Source organism: Dipodomys ordii, unplaced genomic scaffold (assembly GCF_000151885.1).
Source record: "Dipodomys ordii isolate 6190 unplaced genomic scaffold, Dord_2.0 Scaffold52, whole genome shotgun sequence".
Lineage (NCBI taxonomy): Eukaryota > Metazoa > Chordata > Mammalia > Rodentia > Heteromyidae > Dipodomys > Dipodomys ordii.
In genome coordinates this window covers 5,483,614-5,508,718 of record NW_012267268.1, presented here as the reverse complement: position 1 = coordinate 5,508,718, position 25,105 = coordinate 5,483,614, and the positions used below count along the sequence as shown (strand labels likewise).

The following is a 25,105-nucleotide window of genomic DNA, read 5'->3' as shown; positions in this document are numbered from 1 at the left end:
GGAGCTGGTGCGCGCCGGTGGGCGGCGGCCTCCGCCATGAACCCCCGGGGCCTGTTCCAGGACTTCAACCCGAGTAAGTTCCTCATCTACGCCTGCCTGCTGCTCTTTTCCGTGCTGCTGCCCCTCCGCCTGGACGGCGTCATCCAGTGGAGCTACTGGGCCGTCTTCGCCCCCATCTGGCTGTGGAAGCTCCTGGTGGTCGCGGGCGCCTCGGTGGGGGCGGGCGTCTGGGCCCGCAACCCTCGCTACCGTACGGAGGGGGAGGCCTGCGTGGAGTTCAAGGCCATGCTGATCGCCGTGGGCATCCACCTGCTGCTGCTCATGTTCGAAGTCCTGGTCTGCGACCGGGTGGAGAGGGGCACGCACTTCTGGCTGCTGGTCTTCATGCCGCTCTTCTTCGTCTCCCCGGTGTCCGTGGCCGCCTGCGTCTGGGGCTTCCGTCACGACAGGTCTCTGGAGCTGGAGATCCTGTGCTCCGTCAACATCCTGCAGTTCATCTTCATCGCCCTGAGGCTGGATCGGATCATCCACTGGCCGTGGCTGGTGGTGTTTGTGCCCTTGTGGATCCTCATGTCCTTCCTCTGCCTGGTGGTGCTCTACTATGTCGTGTGGTCCCTCCTGTTCCTGCGGTCGCTGGATGTGGTGGCTGAACAGCGCAGAACACACGTGACCATGGCCGTCAGCTGGATAACCATTGTCGTGCCCCTGCTCACATTCGAGGTCCTGCTGGTTCACAGGTTGGATGGCCACAATACGTTCTCTTACATCTCCATCTTCGTTCCTCTTTGGCTCTCCTTAATAACTTTGATGGCTACAACATTTAGGCGAAAAGGAGGCAATCATTGGTGGTTTGGTATTCGCCGAGACTTCTGTCAGTTTCTGCTGGAGATTTTCCCCTTTTTAAGAGAATACGGGAATATTTCTTATGATCTCCATCATGAAGACAGTGAAGATGCTGAAGAAACAGGTTCTGAAGCACCAAAAATCGCTCCAGTGTTTGGAAAGAAAGCCAGGGTAGTTATAACTCAGAGCCCTGGGAAATACGTTCCTCCACCCCCCAAGTTAAATATCGATATGCCAGACTAAAACTCCCCTGCCAGGCAGGCCCTGTAAGTGATAAAAAAAAAAAAAAAAACATACACACATACTTTGCTTTTCCCTTTGTTCATCCATCCCAAAGCTGGAACTGGAAAGAGGCACCAGACACCTTGTTTTATGCCTGGTTTGAGATGCCTGTCAGTGACTTGGCAGTGTGCACCACAGAGAGAAAGGGTTGTTTTATCTGTATGTGTGTGTGTGTGTGTGTGTGTGTGTGTGTGTAAAAGAGACAGAACTTGCTTTCCAGGTTGATGTTTTCGAGCTAGCCATGGCAGTAAGTGGACCTCTTTTCGTGGGTTCTCAGAAAGAATACGCAGTCATTTGTTGTTGTTGTTTTTTTTAATGTGCTACTATGCCTGTCAAAAGTATTGTTTAAGAAAGTATTTTTATACACTGCTAGTCTTAAAATTGTATTTCAGATTGTGCCTGTTGTGACAAAGGCAAGTGTACAGAATTCTCTTTCCCAGCTTATAGCTGTTATTTCTAGCATTCCTACTGTTAAAGTCATTTTTCTTTGGGCTTTGCCTTTCCTGGTCTTTAATATTCAAAGAGGTGAATTTTTGTAATGGAGTGAAAGTGTGCATATATAGTATTTATATGGACATAAGCAATTTATGTTGAATAGTTCTCCAAAGTACAGTGTATTACGTTAAAGTATTTTTTTAAGTTTCTATGTGAAGATATATATCTATTGCGGAAGTCCTTAAAGGCTGCATAAAATGTTAATTCATGCCTGGTGTGAGATCCTGTCAAAGGCGGAGGCGGGGATATGGGAAATGAAAAGCCCTTGGATCTGAGTGTTCAGGTGAGAGGGCTACTACACAGTGCCATTAGTAGAGGGAGTAGCCAGCGCCCTTTGGGAATAGTGGCATGCCCCTTTGTGGTACCAGGCTATAAAGGACACTTGTTTACCACTGTGACTCTCCTCACTGTAGGAGCAACCAAAATAAATGAGTCAGTGTGGTCATTTCTAAGGATCTTCGTGGTTTGCCATCATGTAAAGTGTCACTTGTCATTGAAAGCTGGAGAAGTGACCTTAACAAAAATGGCAACAGGATACTTTAAGACTTAATTTAAGAATTCAGGTTATTTTTAAGATAAGTACGATGTTCTTTAGGTACCTGGCCCCACCAAGGGGATCAGAAGGGCAAAAGCCAGTAATGTTCTGACTGGGAACAATAAATACTTGAGAAAGGAAGTTAAAAAGGAGTGTTCTATTCCTGGGGAGATTAGAAGGCATCTTTTTATTGTCAACTTATTACTTGAATTGGGCTCCATGTATTCAATACATAGCTATACCCTTTGCCCTAGCCATGAGACAGACCTATTATATTTGAAGAAAAACATAAATTACTATTTTTGTGCCATTTAAAACAAGATAGCTGGGTGTCGGTGGCTCATGCCTGTAATCCTAGTGAGATCTGAGGATTGCAGTTCAAAGCCAGCCCAGGCAGGAAAGTCTGTGAGACTCTTATCTCCAGTAAACTACCAGAAAACCAAAACTGGCACTGTGGCTCAAGTGGTAGAGCACTAGCCTTGAGCTGAAGAGCTGAGGGACAGTGCCAAGGCCCAGAGTTCAAGCCCCACAACCAACAAACAAAAAAAATTAATACAGCCAGGTGCTGGGGCTCACACTTATAATCCTAGCTACTCATGAGGCTGAGATTTGAGGATCATTTGAGCCATTTGAGGCAGGAAAACTGTTAACTCTAATAAACACTTAGAAAAAGCTAGAGGGCTGGGAAGGTGGCTCAGTGGTAGAGCCCTTGCCTTGCATGCTCGAGGCCCTGGGTTCGATTCCTCACCACCACATAAGCAAAAAGAAAAAAGCCGGAAGTGGCGCTGTGGCTCAAGTGGTAGAGTGCTAGCCTTGAGCTGAAGAGATGAGGGACAGCGCCCAGGCCCAGAGTTCAGGCCCCACGACCGGACCCAAAAAAAAAAAAGAAAAAGCTAGAAATGGTGCTACGGCTCAAGTGGTAGAGCACTAGCCTTGAACACAAAGACGCTCAGAAAGCACACAGTCCCTGAGTTCAAGCCCAGGACCAGCAAAAAAAAATAAAAAGTAAAACATTACTCTGAACCAGTATTAGCAACAAGGTCAATCCTGAATGCCTAAAGCTGCTATTGAGCTGAATGCTTGCACACTCTGCTTCTCTCTCCCTCTTTCTCTCTGTCTCTCATACATACACACCTCATACATACACACTTTATTTAGCATAATTCATTCCAGTTTAGTTAAACATTATAGTCAGTATACACACACTTCTTAAGAGCTAGCAAAATGTGGGATGTAACAACTCATAGGCAAGGATTCATTTATTTTCTTTTTAACAGGACCTGTCCTAAGCCAGGCCTGGTGTTCTAGGCAGTAAGGAAACATAGGACATGTAAACTGAGCCACTCTAGGCCAAGAAACAGAAGTCAGTGCATGGCGCAGAGGGGCTGCTGAGAGCCGACAATAGAAGGTACAGGGAAGGATGCTACTAGCTCAGGGTGACCTTCACCCAAATTTGAGGTTCATCTTGGCTTTTTGGAGCCCAGAGCTATTCTGTATTTCTCCATCTCCAAAGCTTACCCAGAAAGTATGAACTCAGGATTTAAAAATGAGGGAGCATGTGTTGCTAGAGGAATTGGAAAGCAGGTTTGGGGGATGCAACTTTAGGGTTTGCTGGTGGCTGTGACCCATGAGTGTTGCAGGTCATTCGAAAGGAATTGCATGTGCATTGACTTTCTGTTTTCCAACATTCTGCGGTTCTTAGGAGGATCTGAGAGGAGATAGGGAGTGTTGAGTGCTGGTGGATTACGGATTACAACTGTGCCTCACGGTGCAGCCATAGCCTATCCTTCCCTTCTGGGAAGAGAGGCAGGCCAGAACTGCTTCCCTACCTGCTCCTCAACTTTTCATCCCAGGGACAGGGTATATATTCCTCTGCTTGTAAGGCAGCTTTGCATTTTCTAGGACAGTTTAGTAGATAGTTGTAGGCCCAAGTCTCCGTTTTGTGGGAGCCATACTTTTCCTTGGGTTGTCTTATCAGGAGGGGCTGTGATTTGGCTAGGGTAGGTGGATGATCACACTGAAACTGTTACAGGATATGCTGTTGGTAAAGCAGTCTCACTGGCAGCAGAGAAGGGGAAGTGGGTTTTGAAACACAGCAGCTCAGAGCTTCCTGTGTACATCACCCCACCCCACCCCTGGCTCTGTCATGTGGTGCAGCTGGGCCCTTGAAGCCAGAGATGCTTTTATTTGGAGTATCAGCAACACTGAAGCAGTTGGGAACCACAGATGTGTCCCTAGATTTGTCCACATTCCCTCACAGCTGTCATGGGTCTGTCTGTCTTGTTTCTGACTTCCTCAGTCTGAGCAGCTCTCTAGAGCTAAAGAGCCACCAGCCATTGGAAGTAGAAATCCCACCCCTTGTGGCCATGGAGCTCTCTTGCCAGGCTCTGACCAAGGCCGGGGACTAAGGGACTAGTGTGGGAAATTCACTCACCTGTCAACCTGGCACCTTTCTGGCCAGTTCCACGTTCTCACCCCTCTTGCCTCCTGCTTATAGTTGCCGCACAGTGGTGTCCTGCCACAGCTGCCCCAGCTGCCCTCCACTGCATCCTAGGGTGTCCACCACCTTTTTATTTTGGTTGGTCGTGGGCTTGAACTCTGGGCCTGGGCACTCTTAGCTCTTCAGCTCAAGGTGAACACTCTACCACTTGAGCCACAGCACCGCTTCTGGATTTGGTGGTTTATTGGAGATAAGAGTCTCATGGACTTTGCTGCCCGGGCTGGCTTTGAACCGCAATCCTCAGATCTCAGCCTCCTGAGTAGCTAGGATTAAAGGTGTGAGCTACAGGTACCTTTTTCACTCCTGTCTTGTGCATTACTTAAGACCCCTTCATCTATTCAAGGGGCCTTCACCCAAGCTCTTGAATGGGACATCTGAGCCTAAGAACTAGGCTAGGAACCCCTGTATCCCCTATCCCCCCTGCCCCTGGGCCCTGCCCCAGGAGTGCTTGCAGTGACTCACAGGTATTTTGAAAATGTCAGCCACACTCCAAACAGCTGGAGAATCTGGGCTGAGGTCAGGCCATAGAAGGCAGGACTAGGGTGTCCAGTCTAGAATAGTCCCACAATTCAGATACAGGATCTTGCCTGGGATGTCTCTCCAGCCCTGGTTGAAGACCTGACAGGTGAGAAGGGGCATTTCAGAGCAGGCCATAGGGTCCGTCCACTGCTCCCTTGATGGAGGCCTGAAGAGGCAGAGGGCCAGCGTGGAAGATGTAGGAGTGGGACTGCCTAGCCCAACCCAGGACATGCCCCACATCCCTAGGTCACACAGAAGTCAGTTGTGTGACTTATACAACACTTATTTCTCCCAGTTCTTAGATGGCTGGAGGTCCAAGATCACGGTGCCGACTGTGGTTTCTTCTAAGGCGGTCTCTTGTGACCATGTTCTCTCATAGTAGGGAGACGAAATGGTCTGGTGTCTCCTAAGAGAACTCACCCCTAGCTGGGAGCTGGGAGCTGGGAGCTCATGCCTATAATCCTAGCTATTCAGGAGGCTGAGATCTAAGGATTGCAGTTCGAAGCCAGCCCATGCAGGAAAGACTGTGAGACATCATCAATAAAGTAACAAAAAGGGCTGGGGAGGTGGCTCAGTGGTAGAGTCCTTGCCTTGCATGCATGAGGCCCTGAGTTCAATTCCTCAGCACCACATAAGCAGAAAAAGCCAGATATGGTGCTATGGCTCAAGTGGTAGAGCGCTAGCCTTGAGTTGAAGAGCTGAGGGACAGCGCCCAGGCCCAGAGTTCAGGCCCTGCCACAAAAAAAAAAAGAAAGAAAGAAAAGCTGTTAGCCAGGCACTGGTGGCTCATACTTGTCATCCTAGCTGTTGAGAAGGTTGAGACCTCTGCCATTTAAAGCCACCCCAGGCAGACAAAGCTAAAAGACTCTTATCTGGGGCTGGGAAGGTGGCTCAGTGGTAGAGCGCTTGCCTTGCATGCTCAAGGCCCTGGGTTTGATTCCTCAGCACCACATAAGCAAACAGAAAAAAGCCAGAAGTGGCGCTGTGGCTCAAGTGGTAGAGCACTAGCCTTGAGCTGAAGAGCTGAGGGACAGTGCCCAGGCCCAGAGTTCAGGCCCCATGACCGGACCCAAAAAAAAAAATTAAAAAAAAAAAAGAGACTCTTATCTCCAGTTAACCAGCAAAAAGGCCAAAGTGTAGGTGTGGCTCAAGTTGGAGAGTGCCATCTGGATCAATAAAGTCAAGAACAAGAGGCCCCATGACTGGTATAACATAAAACAAAACTTGGTCACTCCAAGTGCTGGCATGATGTTTGAGCTTCAGTGGATATGGCCACTTCTCAGCCCGGGTCGGGGAGGGGGGCGAAAACAGTCTTCTGGAAGACCGATTCTCCTCCGCTCACTTACCCACCCACCTGGGCTGTGACACCTGAGACAGGTCACTGACTTCTCTGAACTCTGTCACATGATCAAGGGGTCAGCACTGCAAGCAATGATGGCCTGGGACAGAGAGAAGGCTGACTCTGGTGTTTGGGGCTGGAATGCCGGTGGGCTTCTACCCATCGTTCTGCCAGTACAGCTGGGCTGCCCTCAGCCTGCAGCTGTTCTGCAAGTTCCTCATCTCCTGGCCAGATCCTGCTCATGGTAATCCCAAAGTGGCTTGCTGCAGCCAGAGTGCCTGCTGTGCCCTGCTTGCTCAAGTTCATAGCCCTACTCTACTGTGACACAGGTGACATGATTACTGCGAAGGGAGAAGTTTTGGATGTGGGCTCGTGCCTTGCCTCTCTGGGTGACGCATTCATACACAAACTGATGGAAACCCTGGCTTATAGGACAAGAGACAGAGGCACAAGCCAAAGGTGGCTTGTCTGGGGATGGAAGGGATTAGAGTTCTGTAACAGCTGGGTTTAAAACACTGATGGACATAGTCTCCCCACTCCTGGGTCTCCTTTTACCTGTTACCTGGGAAGGAAATCCTGCGAAATCCCCAGACATGTCACTAGGCCCTGAAAGACACCTAAATTGGGATCAGGGCTCAGACTGAATAGTACAGTTCTGGAGACCAGAAGGGAGCTGTCAGCTTAGTAGCTCTGGGGAGAGGCCTGGGGAGGATTCTCTCATGCCTGTGCCTCTGTCCTCACTTGTCACTGGCACCAGTAATCATGGGTGCTCTGTGTCTGTGGCTGCTTAGCTTCACGCTCTGCCTTCATTGCCACACATGGTTTTCCCCCTATGTCAGCATCTGTGTCCATCTGCCCGTCTTCTTTCTTCATCCTAATTGTATGGGACCTCATGCGACTTGATTCTGGACACAAAGACCCCATTTCCAGCAAGATGACCAGAGGTGAGCACTTGAACCTATCTGTTGGGGGGAAATGCAACTCAAATCTAATGCTAAGGACTGTAGGACAGCTGAATGTAGAAGCTGCCCACCTTCAGCCCTTCTAGGCCCAACCAGGATCTCAGCCCTGGGCCATTCAGTCCCCTGGGAGCCTGCCTCCACCCCTTTTCAAACTTTCTCCCAGGCACTGGCAGCGTGAGGTGAGAGCAGGCTCCCAGCACCACAAAGACCTCTGGGCAGTATCTGCTCTTGGGAAGGGAGTGCCACAGTCAGCTTCTACAGTCTCTGGAACATGATCACAGGCCCACAGAAACCCAGGATGGAGCAGAATAGAAAAGGTGATCTGACACACAGCCCTGAGCCAGTGATACTGAGTGCTTTGGTTGGCAGGTAGAGGAGGTTTCTCTCTACAGGATTCTCATTAGCTTCCCTGCTTTGTAAATGCTGGCAAGTTCCAGAAAGTAGCTGTGAACTGGAGGACCAAGCTAAACTTGCTGTCCTCAATGGAGCCAGCCTCTCTGTGTAGGCATCTACTGAAGCTCTGTAGCCAGTGGTAAATTTCTTCTCCAGCTGGGTTCCAATGGCTCACACCTGTAATTATGGCTACTCAGGAGGATTTGAGGATTGTGGTTTGAAATCAGCTGTGAGATCTCCAATTAGCCAGCAAAAAGCTAGAAGTGGAAATGTGGCTCAAGTGGTAGAGGGCGAGCCTTGATTAAAGTACCTAGACCCTGAGTTCAACCCCAATTCTGTCCCCCTGCCACACACACAATTTTTCCTTCAGGTCGTAGCAGCAGTGTTATCTGTCTAGAAAGCTTTCCTGGATACTCTACCTTCATGGGTGTGGGTGTGAGTGTGGGTCTCTGGCTCCTGTCTCATAGCTCTGATCTTGATATATTAACACCCTGTGCTTCTATGGCTATGTCTGGCTCCTTTGCAGGACTGTGGCCTCCTCAAAGATTGGGTCGTGGCTGGTTGTCCCTGGCCTGTGATGTTTCATGCTTGCCATTCAGGACACAATCACGAGGAAGTGCACAGATCCTTGTTGGTTGCCCAGCAAGAAGCGGGGTGCTGCCAGGAAAGCAAAGGCACTGGGAAACAGGATGCTGTTGGCAAAGAAGCGAGGTTTGGCAGCCTAGCAGGGCAGCTGCTAGGGGTAGCTGTGGTGGGGGATAAAGGTTCTGAGGCCTTGGAAGAGATGGGCAAAGGCCATCCAGAGCCACCACTCTGCACAGTGAGAGAGAGAGAGAGAGACAGTGTGTGTGCGCATGCTGGACACAGCCGGGACCTCAGTGAGAGCAGAGCCAGGCCTTGGAGGCACCATGTGGCTAGTCATGGAAAAGGGGTGGCTGAGGACTTATCTGTCCTGGCAGGAAGTCCTGTGGTCCTAATCTCCTACCCCCACCCCGGCTGCCTGGGACTAGTCAGGAGGGAGCTGAACTGACTTTTGACAGAAAATCATGCTGGCAGGTTCCCCCCAAGGGTTCATAGCTGACCTTGTTCTTCCCAAGCTGGCAGGTTCCCCCCAAGGGTTCATAGCTGACCTTGTTCTTCCCTCTTGGGAAGACAGATGGATCATCCAGTAGCAGCTGAGCACTTGGGAGACAGGTTTCTTCCAACTGGAGAATCAGGTCTCCCCAGAGCCTCTTAGCCCTGTCCAGGTGCCCAGTTCCCTGGAGTGACCTATGGATGCACTAGCCAGGACATCTCTCCTTTGGTTTGGTTCATGTCTCTGGGGGAATGAGAGCTTGGCTGTTTTGAGGACCTCACTTCCTATTTGGATGCTTGGTCTTCTATTAATGTTGATTGGAGGCCTCCAAATTTATTTTCAATCTGGTTGAGCTTAAGAAAAAAAAATGTTGGGCTGGGAAGGTGGCTCAGTGGTAGAGTGCTTGCCTTGCATGCATGAGGCCCTGGGTTCGATTCCTCAGCACCACATAAGCAAAAAGAAAAAAGCCGGAAGTGGTGCTGTGGCTCAAGTGGTAGAGCACTAGCCTTGAGCTGAATTGCTGAGGGACAGCGCCCAGGCCCAGAGTTCAAGCCCACGACCGGATCCCAAAAAAAAAGAAAGAAAAAAAATGTTTTTCCTCTAGAAGGATGTAACCTCAGCTGGTCAGTCCATGTTTATTTCTTTGCTAATGAAAACACCCACTGTGTTAGAAATCCCATGTGGTGCATCAAAATCTGCCGAGTCTGGAGCTGGTCTAAGGATCATTTTGAGTCTCTCTCTCTCTCTCTCTCTCTCTCTTTCAACACACACACACACACACACACACACACACACACACACAAAGTAGCCTTAGCTGTATTGGCAGCCATTGCTATTGATTAATTTTTCTGCCCTTGGCCAAGCTTTGAAAATTGAGTAGTAAAAGCTATGCAAGAGTATGAGGTCCTAAATTCAAGTCCCACTACTTCTTCCTCCCCATTCCCCCCCCCCCACCCCCCCCCCCCCCCCCCCCCCCCCCCCAGAAAAGAAGCTGGCAAGAGCAAAGGTGTCCTCCTCCCTTCTACTCCTCTCCTCTCCCCTCCTTCCCCCTCTTTTGGCTCTGTTGGAGATGGACCCCAGGGCCTTGCCTGCTGGGCACTCTCTCTACCACTCTGAACTACATCCTTGGCCTTGGTTTGTCTATCAAAGCAGAGAGTCAGGGTGGCTACTCAAGGCCTGGCTAGACACAAACTCTCGGTTTTCCTTTTCAAGCACTTCTTCCTGGCCCACAGCTGACCCTCCATGCCACTGCAGCCCTGCAGCTTGTGTGCATCCTCTGGCATGAGACCACCCATGGATAGGTTCTAGTTGTCTTAGGAAGAGCCATTGTTCTAAATGTCACCCAGACTAGTCCCCCCCTTCCCACCCCGGAGGTAGGGTAGCTTCTTTTCAAATCTGAGTCCCTAGCTGGCCTGTCTGTGGACAGTCCTGAACCAAGATGTAAGCCCTCAAAGAGGGAACTCAGTGTCCTCTGTTCAATGGCTGCCAAAAAGGCAGCCCATCTTAGGGATGGGGAAACACACTGTCTGCCTTCTACCACCTCGGGTCCCTGCAGCCTCTGCTTAGCCAGAGCAGCCACAGTCCCCTGGACCATGGTCAGCCCTGAGAAGCAGAGGCTGCTGCTTCTCCTGCCCTAGCCACTGTGATGCTGAGAAATGCTCTGCGTGGATGGATTCTCACTGTGTCATCAGATTGATCATTGGTACCACAGGGCTCAGAAGTTTCCATGGAGATTGTAAGTCAACTCTGCCCTCAGCCCTCAGAGTGAGTGGTGAAGCCCTGGGGCTGTCTAGCCTTCAGAAACAGTGCTGTAAGGTTTTAGGAGGGCTTGGTTCAGTAAGCCAGAGAGCATGTGAATGGAGTCATGTGCTCACACTCAGGCTGAGCAGAAGTCAGGAAGGTCCTTGGAGCCGGGGCTTTCCACACTGTCCTGGGAATGAAACTGGTGTGGCTGCAGACAGTTGCTGGGTGATCAGAAACATCAAGTCAGAGGTCAAAGGGCTGAAGATAAGAGCTGTAGCACTGTATTAGAAGGGGACAGACCCAAACCTGTAAGGCCTTCCTCCAGAATGGCCTACTTGAGTTCAGATCCTGACTGATACGGATCAGCTTCTTAGCCTGGACTAGCTACTCACGGCCCATCCCAGCCCTGAGGCCTAGGCTACTCACCTGTGTCTTGGTGGGAAATCCCCTGGGAGGCTGTGACCTCTGCAGGAAGGAATTTACTTAAATGCTGCCAAGAGCACTGGGTCAACTCTGGGGTCAGCCCACAGGAAAGGCTGGCCTGGAGCTTCCTGGAAGGCCCTGACAGCAGCAGGGAGGCCAGTTCCTACATCTGGGGCAAGTAGGACTAGGTCCCTCCCAGCACGGCAAGCTCACCGCTGGGCAGGCATGGGATGGTTTGGTGACAGCTGGAATCTAGGTATTAGAGTCAGAAGGACCATCTCAAGTCTTGATTCAGCCCAGCAGGACTTTCTGGCTCTTTGTAAGCAACAAAAAAATTGTGATAAGAACCTGTGTGTGGGTTCATTCTGGGTGTCAACCTGACAGGATTGAGGAAGACCAAGAAGCTGGACATACATTATTTTAGGTGTGTCTTTGAGGCTGTTTTTAGAGGAGGTTATGGTATGTGTTTGAAGGGACAAGGTAAAAGAACCACCCTGGATAGGAGTGAGTACCATTCACACATACATACTGGTCTCTTCCTGGACCTGGAGAGCTGGACCACCTGTCACCTACCTGGGACACCAGCTCTCCAAGATCATCAGCCTTTGGACTGCAGGCATTGGACCAGTTGCTCCCAGAGTTCTCGGGTCTTCAGCCTCTGACTGAGAGTTGCATCACTGGCTTTCTAGATCTGACATCTTTAGACTTGGAGCAGGTGCCAACATCACAGAGTTCAGACAGCCTTCATGATCATGCACCAGTTCCCTAAGAAGTCCCCTCTCATATATTCATACGCAGGTGTCCTACTAGCTCTGTCTCCCAGGAGAACCTTAGTATGGGAGGAAGAGGGGAAGCCTAAATTAAGAACCCAGCAGTGAACCCAGTGGGTACTTTGTAAATCCAGTCTCTTTTAACAAATATTTGAGCAGAACTGCAAGCTAGGGGAGTTAAACAAATAACACAAAGAAGGTGAAGCTGGGCCAGGGATGTCTGGGGAAGTGGCATGTAAACCCAAACCAAGGAACCTTTGGGCCCAGCAGAATGAGGGAAGGCCCAATGTAACAGGCTCTTAGGGGAGTTTAGAGTCTGTATTTGGGGGCAATGGAAGCAATCCAAGTTATTTAAGCAGAGGAGGATCACAGCCTGGCTGCTGCTGTGTTTTGGAAAACACAGTCCACTGATAGAATTCAGGCAAGCAAATGCTAGTAGTTGCAGTAGCTCAAGTCAAGGATCAAGGGTGGCTCTGCAGAGATAAAGGGATTCTGGAGTCAGATTCAGCAGGCCTTGAAGGCTGACAGGAGCCAGAGGAAGAGAGAAGAGGAATCATGGTCAGTGAGCTGGTTGAAACAGGGGTCATGGGGACCCAGCAATTCTGCTCTGCTCTGTGTGTGTGTGTGTGTATGTGTGTGTGTGTGTGTGTACAAATGAAGCTGGGAGGGGGAATTGGCAGCGATGCTGTTCCAGACAGGCTCAGGACACCCAGATCTGAAGCCATGGGAGCTACCTATCGAGGAAGAGGCTGGGGATGAGAACAAGGCTGGAACCAGAAATGACAGTCCTTGTCCTAGGAGTGAGAAAGGTAGGCCCAGCTCTGGTGGGTAATGCATATCATCAATCCTAGCTTCTCTTATCTCCAAAGAACAGCAAAAACCCAGATGTAAGTGGATGTCAGTGGCTCACATTTAAAATCTTAGCTAATCAAGAGGCTGAGATCTGAGCGTTTAGGTTCAAAGCCAGCCTGGGCAATAATGTTAATGAGACTCTTAGCTCCAATAACCAGAAAAAGAGCCAGAAGTGAGATGTGGCTCAAGTGATAGAGCATTAGGCTTGAACAAAAAAGCCAAGTGAGACCATGAGGCACTGAGTTCAAGACCTAGTCTTGAGCACCACTGCAAAAAAAAAAAAAAAAAGGTCAGACTGGTGAGAGGATCTGGGAAGTTTGGTGTAAGCTAGGTGTGGGATGTTTGGCTTGAAGTCAGGGCCTGGGTGCTGTCCCTGAGCATTTTTGCTCAAGGCTAGTAAATTGGTGGGTAATTGGAGATAAGACTCTCACTGGTACTGGGAATGTGGCTTAGTGGTAGAGTACTTGCCTAGTATGCTTGAAGCCCTGGGTTCAGTTCTCAGTACCACATAAACAGAACAAGCTGGAAGTGTTGCTGTGGCTCAAGGGGTAGAGTGCTAACCTTCAGTAAAAGAAGCTCAGGGACAGTGCCCAGACCGTGAGCTCAAGCCTGAGGATTGGCAACAACAACAACAAGAATCTCACAGCCTTTCTTGCCCAGCTGGCTTTGAACCATGATCCTGAGATCTCAGCCTCCTGAGTAGCTAGGATTACAGGCATGAGCCACCTGCGCATGGCAAGATGTTGAATTTCTTTTTTCTTTTTCTTTTTTGCCAGTCCTGGGGCTTGAACTCAGGGCCTGGGCACTGTCCCTGAGCTTCTTTTGCTCAAGGCTAGAGCTCTACCACTTGAGCCACAGTGCAACTTCTGGCCTTTTCTATTTATGTGGCACTGAGGAATTGAAGTCAGGGCTTCATGCATGCTAGGCAAGCACTCTACCCCTAAGCCACATTCCCAGCCCTGAATTTCTTTACCCTAAGTGTGCTGACCTTACATCACCTTTCTGAACCCATCCCAACCCTTGTGATTTGTTCTGGCCATTAATATGTGAGCAACACTGTCCCTTCCAGGTAGGAATGGGACCAGCCTAAAGCAGATGATTCCTCATATCTGCATTTCCTTGTGGGGAGGGAGGGAGTATCAAGTCTCTCAGAAAATGTGTTATGTGACTGAGAAAGACATTGTAGGCAGAGGACTACATTTAGAAGGCTCCATTTAGTAGTGCTTCACCATCACCATCTTGAAATTCTTGATAATTTTTGAACAGGGTCTGATATTTCCTATTGCAGTGGATCCTGCAAATTATTTAGCTGGCTCCTGTGAGCCACAGATTTTTCTGAGACCTTACTGCACAGTAATATACCATCTCCTAGATGGTCATCAAAAAAAAGGAGGGGAGGTTGAGAATGGAATATGCTGCCAGACCAGGCCAGGCCAGGCAAGCATAGACAGGGCTGCTGCTGGAGTCTGGACACTCCACTTAAGAACTGTGTTAAGTAGGAGAGACAGAGGGACACTAGAAAAAGGAAAAAAAAAAACAACTCCTTCTGTTTGTTTATTTGAAAATGAAAACATTTGGAAAAGTTTCAATGTCAAAAGGAGGCAGGAAGCAGGTGGGGTTTTTTAGTTGTTTTTTTTTTTAAGTTTTTGCCAGTCCTGGTGACAGAATTCTGGGCCTGGTCTCTGTCCCTGGGTTTCTTTTTTGCTCAAGACTAACACTCTACCACTTGAGCCACAGCACTACTTCCAGCCTTTTCTGAGTATTGGAGATAAGAGTCTCACGGACTTTCCTGCTTGGGCTGTCTTGGAACCTCAGATCTCAATCTCCTGAGAAACTAGGATTATAGGCATGAACCATCAGCACCTGACTTTTTTTTTTTGGTGGGGGGGGTGGTGGTGGTGTCCTAAAGTTTAAACTCAGAGAGTCTTGGCACTGTCCCTAAACCTTTTTTTGTTGTTGTTTGGATCAAGATTAACACTCTGCCACTTGAGCCACAGCTCCACTTCCAGCTTTTTTGGTGCTTAACTAGAGGTAAAAGTTTCATGGGCTTTCTCGCCTGGGCTAGCTTTGAAATGTGGCTGTGATCCTCAGATCTCAGACTTCTTTTTTTGGGGGGTCTGGTCATGGGGCCTGAACTCTGGGCCTGGGCACTGTCCCTCAGCTCTTCAGCTTAAGGCGAGCACTCTACCACTTGAGCCATAGCGCCACTTTCGGCTTTTTTCTTTTTGCTTATGTGGTGCTGAGGAATCGAACCCAGGGCCTCATGCATGCAATGCAAGCGCTCTACCACTGAGCCACCTTCCGAGCCCCAGATCTCAGACTTCTTAGTAAGGATTACAGGTGTAAGCCACCAGTGCCTGGCAAAAGGATTCAGTTCTGAGAGAGGCACAAAGTAATGTTAGGGAGGATGGCAAAAGCCGCAGGCATTGACTGGGAGGATGAGCACTTCTGCTTTTCCAGGAAGGGATGAAGAAGCAGGAAAGGCTGTGGAGGACACTCCTGCCTGAGGTTTTCTGCTGTGATCCATGAGAGGTTATTTGCTTAGGAATGAGGAGACAGTGACAGGGGATTCAGAAATGAATTGAGTGGGAGCCCTTGGAGGTGAGGTGAGCCCGGGAGCTGTGAGCAAGTACCTGTCCTAGTGGAGGCTTCTGCTTTGCATCTGAGACAAGGCTCCCCTGAACTGTTGGCTGGATCCTCCAGGAATGGGGATCGTCAGATTGGTGGAAAGGAAGTAAGGGGATAAAGACTAGCTAGAAGGCTGGGAAGGTGGCTCAGTGATAGAGCGCTTGCCTTGCATGCCTGAGGCCCTGGGTTCGATTCCTCAGCACCACACAAGCAAAAAGAAAAAAAGCTGGAAGCGGCGCTGTGGCTCAAGTGGTAGAGTGCTAGCTTTGAGCTGAAGAGCTGAGGGACAGCGTGCAGGCCCAGAGTTTAGGCCCCATGACCAGACCCCAAAAAAAAAAAAAAGACTAGCTAGAGCCATGTCACCACCACCATTAACAATGACCACGTGACAATCATCCTGTCCTAGTGCTGCCCCTGGACAGTTACTGTGCAACACTTTTTAGGCATTTTGCAGCATCAACATCTTTAATTTTCACCACACAATGAGGCAGGGTCACTCCCATTTCACAAGGATGAGGGAGAGGTGCTGGTGGGCAGAGTTCCAACAGACCCTAAATAATTCACTGTAGATGGGTGGCCCAGAACTCTAATGCTTTGAAGGCTGCCCTGAATACACATCTGTTCAGTATATACTGATTGCAGAGCTATGAAAGGAGCTGAGTTGTTCCAGAAGCACTCTTAAGAGCCTTGTCGATCATTTGTAACCACCCTGACGGCCTCTGAGTAATCCTGTGGGCTTTCCCCAGTTTCCTGGTATACTCCAGATAACTCCGTTGGAGTGGTATGTAGAGCTTTAAGCCAGACCCTGGTCCTGTCAGCACCAGGAATGTGCCTGACATCCTTGACATATCCTTGAGATAAGCCAGCCAGTCCATTTCAGGTTGGAGGAAAACCACTTCTGTCCTGACCACTGTGGATGTCTGCTCCTTTCACTCAAGTTGTGGTTTTGAAGATCCACTGGTCTTGCTGCTGCCCTTGACCACGCTCTAAGTCTCCAATAAAATTGGCATTCTGCAATTTTGGACTGCTGGCCTTTCTCCTGTCTCTTGGCATCTTCTGCCTGGAGTAGCCAGTACTTTTTTCTTCTCTTTTTTCTTTGCCATCCTGAGGCTTGAACTCAGGGCCTGGGCACTGTCCCTGAGCTTCTTTTGCTAAAGGCCTACCACGCTACCACTTGAACCATAGTGCTACTTCCAGCTTCTTCTGTTTATGTGATACTGAGGAATCAAACCCAGAGCTTCATGAATGCTAGGCAAGCACTATACCCCTAAGCAACATTCCCAGCCCCTAGACTACCCAGTTCTGTTTTTGTTTGTTGGTCATGGAGCTTGAACTCTGGGCCTGAGAGCTGCTGTCCCTGAGCTCTTCAGCTCAAGGCTAATACTCTACCACTTGAGCCACAGTGCTGCTTCTGGTTTTCTGGTGGTTTATTGGAGATAAGTCTCGTGGACTTTCCTGCCCGGGTTGGCTTTGAACTGCAATCCTCAGATCTCAACCTCCTGAGTTGTTATGTTTACAGGTGTGAGCTACTGGCGCCTGGCTACCCAGTCCTTTCAAACCAGATTTTCCTGGACCATCCCCCTCTGCCCACTCAACTCCCAATAGATACTTTGGCCTGACAGTTCCTTTGAACAGGCCTTCCAGTGGTATATGCATGTGCAACAAATACAAGAAACTGTGTGCAACTCTCCTACATGTCCAGAGTTGTAAGTTCTTCACCTAAAGCAAGATTAAGAAACTAGCAATATAATGGAGTTCTACAGATAACTGGGGCTCTCCCATGGATCCCTGTAGTCTTCCCAGCAAGGGGGTATTGTAATCAGAATTCTCAAAGGGACAATACATTTGCAGTCTGGGAGTATGTGATAAACATACATCCCCCAGGAGATACTGGCTGCACCCCAGGTAGAGGAAAGGGCTGTTTTAGGCCCTGGGAGCCCTGAAGAATGGCACAAGTATGTCCTCACCACCCTATCCACATGTGTTTTTTTTTCTTTGGAACTGATCAGCACCTCCTGGGTAAATTCCAGTGCATTGGGAGCCCGAAGAACTGAATTCAGGCTGTATAGCCTAGGGCAAAGGGCAAGTGGGCAAATCCTTTTCTCGCTATGGACCAGCTGATGGGTAATGACTAGTAATCTTGACTATTCTTCCTTAAATCAGTGCTTTGGTAGCTTGGAGTGTGTGCTAGCTGTGAATGGGCTTGGGGCACTTAAGGTGTAAAGGACCTTGGTACAGGTTGGGGAGGGGCTGGACACATGTGCAGGGCTCCCTTGATGTGGAGAACAAAGGCTGTTGTCTGTCCTCTCAGGATGGAGTCCTGGGATTTAAGCACAAGGAGATGATTGTGTGCTAGGATAGGGAAGGGCCAAGACAGACTGCTGAGAGCCACCACAGCAATGGCAAGTTCCTTTTCTTTGGCCTAGCAGTGCCACTGATCTCATTGCTCCATTAGCCCTTCTAGGTTTTTCTTGGTGCTGGCCACTTAAGCTCTTTCTAGGTGCCATGCTGGGCTTACCTGGATGTTCTGGGGGTATCCATTTCCTTTCCTTTCTGGGAAAAAGCCTGAATAGCTTTCCTGCCCTTTGACTCAGACAGTGGTCAGAGCTCCTGCCTGACACAGCAGCTAAAGCTCTCGAGACTGCCCATCCCTTCCCTTTCTGGATATAGGGAGGAACAGAGATTCTTCCCAAGAAGGGATGGTTACTTTGTGCCCCATACTTCCTTTTAGGACAGCTACTAAAACAGGTCACTGTGTCCAGGTTCGTTCCCTCCCTGGACAACTCTGAAGGGCCTAGAATAAGGAGGGGAGAGTTAAGAGTAGGAGCTTGCTGACTCTGTGGTGAAGGCAGGGATGACGTGGGGGAGGAAGGAGGAGGGCAACACCTGCCTGCTCACTTCACTAAACCAATGCACAATTCCTATATTCTTTGCAGATGAAGGAACTAAGATTCAAGTTTGTGAAATGCTTTGTTCCATGTCCCAGAGGTATTGGGTGGCGCAGCCTAGATTTCATGGCCAAAGCTGTGCATCTACTTTCCCACACTTCTTCCTGGAATAACCACTGTGCCTTCTAGGATTGGCTTAGGATGATTGAGCAGGCTTTTGGTTAATTTTTGAGACAAGGTTTCATGACATAGCCCAGGCTGGCCTTGAACTTGTGATCCTCTTGATTTTATCACTCTTTTTGTTGTTGCTGTTGTTGTTGGTCCTGGGGCCTAAACTCTGGACCTGGGCACTGTCCCTCAGTTCTTTAGCTCAAGGCTAGTGCTCTACCATTTGAGCTACAGTGCCACTTCCAGCTTTTTCTGTTTATGTGGTGCTGAGGAATTGAATCCAGAGCCTCATGCATACAAGGCAAGAGCTCTACCACCAAGCCAGCCCTTGCTTTCATCTCTTGAGAGCTGGACTTACAGATGTGCCAACACCATACTGTGCTACTCTGATTCATTTACTGCCATTCCTGCTAACATGAACTCTTAACAATTCTGTTGAAGCCATCATGTAGATAAGAAATAGCCCAAGAAATAGACCATAAAACATGAATGTCTTGCAGAAATTTTATTTGAACAAGATCATATCTAGAATTCTCATTTCAGTGTATAGACAACTCATAGTTCAGTGTAGTGCTTCTACTACAAGCCATACAAACTCACAGAATACAGTGCACTCAATACAAAAATAAATTACAGTTTCAAAGCTACTGTAGAGATTTACACATAGAAAAAGTAAACACAAAAGTTAGTGAGTCCTCCTGTCTATTATGTCCAGATTTGAAGAGAAAAAGAGCAAAAGGCTCTGTAATATATAAAAACACCTCTTGGAGAAGAAATATTTAGAAGTGATTAAACAGTGTCTTAAAAACAAGAAAACAGAGGCTTGCTCTTATCTTAGACCAGAAAAGAACTGTAGCTCCACCAACATGCTAACACAACAGAACAGCTTAAATCAAATTTCCATTATCCAAACCAAAGTCCTCATTCAGAGTTGTCCACCTTCTGACCACTCAAGAACCAGTGTTTTTGAGAAGGAAAACAAAGTATAATTAATCTAGAAATGTACAGATTATAGAAACATCTAAGTTTTCAAGCAACTATACAGCTAAGATTACCAAAAATTGGTGGGGTCTCACAAAGACTGTTAGAGCTAAGACTACCCTCACTGCACCTTGCCTATCTGTGGTCAATGTGGATTAAGTCACAATACCCAGAAGTATTGGGTACCTTGAGAGACAGAGCACTGAAAACCCAGCTCAATACCCACCCATCTCCCGGGCAGCCATCTACTACCCCACAGAGCTAGAAAGCAGGGTTCAGGAACAGTTCTGCAAATAAGCTTTACTGAAGAGTAGGCTGAGTGCTGCTATCACTGCCACTTTTGCACTGTACTAGCTGAGCTGAGCTGGGAAGTCCTTACTACTCTGGCCCTTTTCCAGAGCAAGTGTATGCTTCCTGCTAAATGATGAAACAAGATTCTTTTTGTTTTTTAAAACCCTTATTTAGAAAACTATGCAAGGTTTTTCTTTATGTGAGTGACTGGCAAACAACCTTCTAGCCAGGGTTCTAGAAGGACACTACTTTCTTTCCAGGACTTAGCTAAGAAACAGAGGGGTATATATTTTAGTGAGAACAGAAAAGCAGAAGAGAACAAGCCCAGGCAGCCAAGGAACAGCTTAGGGGTCTTATCCTCAAAGGTCCACAGGACATCTGTGATCATGTAAAACAACACAGAGTATTTGTCTTAAAGCTAGGCAAACACACAATGTAACCATTGCTCTATTCAGCAGTGTTCCTGCAGGGTGGAAATAAGAGACAAGAGCCTTTCTTGTGAGGAAGGGAGATGCTGCCGAAAAAGTCAAAATTAGGTCTCCCTGCAGTTGACAAGTGCTGGGACAGAGACTAGGACATATAACTTCACAGGTTACTTGAAACCACCACACTGATTCCCTCTTCCCTCACCAAGGCATGTGACTACCCTCCTCTCTTGGTGCTACCCCTGGACAAAAAGCAGAACAGCTACTATGGCTCTAGTCCCAGCAAGCCCAGGGCAGTGTGTGATACAAACAAGCCATTAAAAGGCTTGCTGCCAGTTCTCCACCTCCAGTCCAACATCACCAGCTGCTTTTTACCCAGTGTCACCTCTAGTCTCTTTGCCAGCATCCTCATCTGATTCACACATGTCCTTTTCCTTCCCACTACGTGCAGAGACCCTTCAGCTGTGCCTCTTTCCACTCCTACTATCCGTAGAGGAGATGCCACGCTGTTGCAGCAGATCTGGGGATGACATCCTCAGCAGGTGGGACAGGAAGCTTAGTGTGGTGTGTCAAGGTTTCCAGTGTCTGACAAGTATCGAATGTGTCAAGGATAACTCATTATTCAAGTATTCATTTCCATGTTTACCACTTCATGCCACGACCTAAGATTTCCTTTTAGCTTGAGCTTCAAATAGATTTTTAACAAAGTTCCTACTGAATATTCTGGATGGCAAGAACTCAAGTACCTGAACACACAAATATTATAGACTATGTTCAGCTACTTAACTTGTAACTTTTGCAAAGTTTAAAATAAGGAGAGTGTTACCTCAACAGGATGGGACATTCAAGCCTTGTAAGCTACCTTGGGTTTAGCTGTTTTGTGCTTAGCAGCACCATCAACCTTATAGGCATCCAGGGCTTTCACACCGACAATGGAATGCCCAGCCCAAAATGTCCTGGATTAAGCCCCAGGTTCTAGGTGTCACCTACAGCTGATAGAAAATATGTTTTACAACTGGGAGCTGGCATGAGCATTGCTGCTTAGAATAATGGCCGAGAATGGACAACTTTCTCTCAGCAATCATGTTTTGTGCAAAAATGGTTTTCAGTCTCTCCAGATCCTTGGGAAAACAGTGCAAGATTAAAATTCCTGAGCTCTCCAGTGAGATGCTGGTGTGTTTGCCTACATATGTAATTATGCTACAGGGAGCTCAGGATAGTTCAAACCATGGCAGTTCAAAGGTCATCAAACTGGATGTTCTTTCAGCTGAAAAGTATAAATGAATACTCAAATTATATAGCCATCACTGGACAGATATCTAAAAAACAAATTCCAGGAGGTATAGTGCAACTTCAGCCCTTGATAACAAAGGATTATGGATGACCAATGTTGTTTACATATTTCCCTCATTCCCCTGGGTAATTGGGGTGCTTATCTTTTAGTCTACAATTTAAAGCTAAATGATAGTGTTATTTCTGGGTACAGGGATTACAGATGGATAAATATTTGTGTTGTTTTCTGTGATGAACATGTACTATTGCATATCCAGAGCTTGTTTTGTACAGAGATGAAGGAATTCTTAACAAATGCAAAATCCTTAAAGCAGATTGACTATTCAAAATACTGTGTGGAGTTCCATGATAAGTATTCAAGAAACAAAATTCTTTCGTCTCTACTTCATTCTCTATTTCTACCTGGTGGTTTTTTTTTCTTTTTTCCAAACCCAGTTTGAAAGCTCCAAAATTAATCAGCTCTAATTGAAAAGGAAGGCTACATCTTGGACTTGAAAAGAAAGAAAGGTTACACAGTGGAGTGCTGCTATGCTGTGCTGAGCCTTCCTGAGTGTACAGGGTTGCAATCCCCCTGGTACAGGAAGACAGAGATGCCTCAGGTCAATGTCCAGACACTTGCCTTCTTCTGGGCAAAGTTGTAGTAAGGTATGCGGTGCATACAAGTGTTTCTTGTGATAGAGCTGGGAAAAATATGAAAACAACTGAATGCTTTGTGGTTCTTTTCAGTGACTATTTCACCTTGGCATAAATTTGTAGTAGTTAAGATAGCCAGTCCATAGGCAGTCAAAGCATGGGAGATATTTAAAATTCTCTACTAACTTCTATTGAATATTGTATTAACTGCAAAAGAGCTGCCCCAAAGCAGGGTGCCAATGGTTCATGCCTGTAACCTATCTACTCAGGATGCCAAGAACTGAGGATCGATGTTCAAAGCCAGCACTTTTATCTCCAATTAACTACCAAAAAAGCCAGAAGTGGTAAAGCACTAGCCTTGAGCAAAAGAAACTCAGGGACAGCACCTAAGACTCCGAGTTCAAGCCCCAGGACCAGCATGTGTGCGCATGCTTGTGTGTGTGCACACACACACACAGAGCTGCCCCAAATCTACCAACATACTATCTACCACACCTTCCTGATTATTCCCAGATAATGTATGGGAAAGTGCCATTTCTTAGGCATTCAGATCAGGAACACATAGTAATCAAAGGGATGTAGCTAACCCGAGTTGCCTTGCTGTGAAGTCACTACGAACACATAACCGCTAGGTGGAGCCAAGAGCTTGGAGGAAACAGCAGGGAACTGCCCTGATTCAGGAATTTGAAGACTCTAATAATAAAGTAAAAGACCAGATACCCTCAGTTGAGCAGATTGTAGTGTGCTTAAACTTCCAGTTGGACGGAAATTTTAGTTTCTTTTTTAAAATGGAGCTAAAGTCAAATCCAGGTAGAGCACGTACAGGACAAGCTCTAGAGTCCAACACATTCCAGCTCAAAAGGATTCCAGGACGGCTGCTGGAGAGTGCTGAGCATTCCAGTTACAAGTGTTGGGGGAAAGGCAGCCCCTTAGAGCTCAGTGGTCAGTAAACACTTCTGCTTCAAAACAGGGTCTCTTGCCAAACTTGGAGCAGAGCTGAAAGGAAGAGAGAATGGCTTATCAATGAAAAAGTTCGTAGGGGTGGGAGCATTCTCTCTCTCCACTTGCTCACATGGAGATGCTGAGAAAAGAACAGATTACAGATCTAAATGGCTATATAAAACACCTAGCTTAGCAATAGCTCTCCCACAGATGGGAATTTTCTAGATAATTAATAGTATCCTACCAGTTCATCTATTATATGGAGCTCTACACGAGTTTCTACTGTGATAAAGTAGTTAGACTTAAATGCAAGGATGAATAGACACCGAATGTGGTTTCCAGACAACCTTAAAGTATCTAGAGTACCTGACAGAAAAATGTACTTTAAAACATCAAGAAGCATTAACAAGATTTATAATGGCCCAGCAGCCCTCCTGCTTCCATTTTCCATTCCTACTAATATTTTCAACTGTGTACAGTACTCCGGGGCACGCTACTACCTCAACCATGCACCTAGTCTTCAACTGTTGTTTTTAATATTCTCTTTCTTTTTTTTCTTTTTGCCAGTCGTGGGGTCTGAACTCTGGGCCCGGGCGCTGTCCCTCAGCTCTTCAGCTCAAGGCTAGCGCTCTACCACTTGAGTCACAGCGCCACTTCCCACTTTTTCTGCTTAAGTGGTGCTGAGGAATTGAACCCAGGGCCTCATGCATGTAAGGCAAGTACCACTGAGCTACCTTCCCAGCCCCAGTTTAATATTATTTTTCTTAATCTTTCTGTATCCCTTGTTCTCAGAGTGGTCCTTGACATTTGTTAGAAATGCAAATTTGGGGTCCCACCTCAAACATACTGAGACACACTCAAGATGGAACCCTGCAGCTCACTTTTTCTTTTTTTTGGTTGTTACTTTTTTGTTGTTGTTGGTCATGGGGCTTGAACTCTGGGCTTGGGCACTGTCCCTTAGCTCTTTAGCTCAAGGTGAGCGCTCTACCACATGGCACCACTTCCGGTTTTCTAGTCGTTTATTGGAGATAAGAATCTCATGGACTTTCCTGCCCAGGCTGGCTTTGAACCATGATCCTCAGATCTCAGTCTCCTGAGTAGATAGGATTACAGGTGTGAGCCACTGTCGCCCTGCTGTCTCTGAACTTTTGTGCTCAAGGCTAACTATCTACTACTTAAGCAACATCTCCACTTCTGGCTTTGTGGTGTTTAATTGGAGATAAAGAGTCTCATGGACTTTCCTGCTTGGGCTGGCTTTAAACCACAATCCTCAGATGTCAGCCTCCAGAGTAGCTAGGATTACAGGCATAAGCCACCTTTTATTTAACAGGCCATCCTTCAGAGATTATGCCTCAAGTTCCAACTGTTCCAAGTGATTGTTTATACAATGACCTCCTTCTAAGGACTATGAGTGCTTAACCTCTTATGCCTTCCTCCCCAGCCCCACATTCCTACCTTATCTTTTCAACGCTAACTTATCTTTCCAAATCTAACCAATTTTGTTCATGTTAAGATTCATTGCTTGTTGAAATTATGTAAATATTTTCACAACCGGGTGTCAGTGTATTATATTTCTCTTGCATGATGATTAATTTCCCTGGATTGCGCTGCCTCTAAAAAAAAAATTGTGATTGCCTACTCACTGTTACATATCTGTAATTTATCCCTTGCCTCTTGGATAAGGGATTTCGTCTGTCATGATCTCTTCATGCATACATTATACATGCCATGTAATAACAAAATGTAGGGGTGAGCATGTGTATGTTTTCTTGGCAAAACTGTCCCTGGAACTTGATTCTTCTTTTTGAAATAGGACAGGAGCCTTTATAGACCTGGTTAGCAGATGCTGTTTCTGAACTTTCTTTCTTCCTTCTGGTAAATCCCTATACCTCTCTTACTACTTTCTGAGTCCCACATTCTTCTTTTATGTTTATCATGTTTTCACGGAATACATCTTCCAGTAGCTTTTGAGTAAGGCTGCACAGAAAGTATATATTTTAGATAAACTGTATGCTTAAAAATATCGCTATCGGGGCTAGGAGGGTGGCTCAGTGGTAGAGCGCTTGCCTTGCACGCATGAGGCCCTGGGTTCAATTCCTCAGCACCACATAAGCAGAAAAAAAAA

The 25,105-nt window shown here is 47.4% G+C and overlaps 2 protein-coding genes across 3 annotated transcripts in view; one reads left to right on the top strand and one right to left on the bottom strand.

The window, feature by feature from the left end:
• The first annotated feature begins 6 nt into the window (after positions 1-6).
• On the top strand, positions 7-2,296 carry Tmem185b (transmembrane protein 185B). Its single transcript, XM_013020741.1, has one exon. It carries the CDS (start codon positions 37-39, stop codon positions 1,084-1,086), a length of 1,050 nt encoding a protein of 349 aa, XP_012876195.1. The 5' UTR covers positions 7-36; the 3' UTR covers positions 1,087-2,296.
• A 20,201-nt stretch (positions 2,297-22,497) lies between these two features.
• Epb41l5 (erythrocyte membrane protein band 4.1 like 5) overlaps positions 22,498-25,105 on the bottom strand; it is a 128,177-nt gene continuing 125,569 nt past the window's right edge. For both annotated transcript variants that reach the window (XM_013020689.1, XM_013020690.1), the window contains exon 24: positions 22,498-23,034. In XM_013020689.1, the coding sequence (XP_012876143.1) occupies positions 22,968-23,034 (67 nt within the window). In that variant the 3' untranslated portion in view covers positions 22,498-22,967. The remainder of the gene's footprint in view (positions 23,035-25,105) is intronic.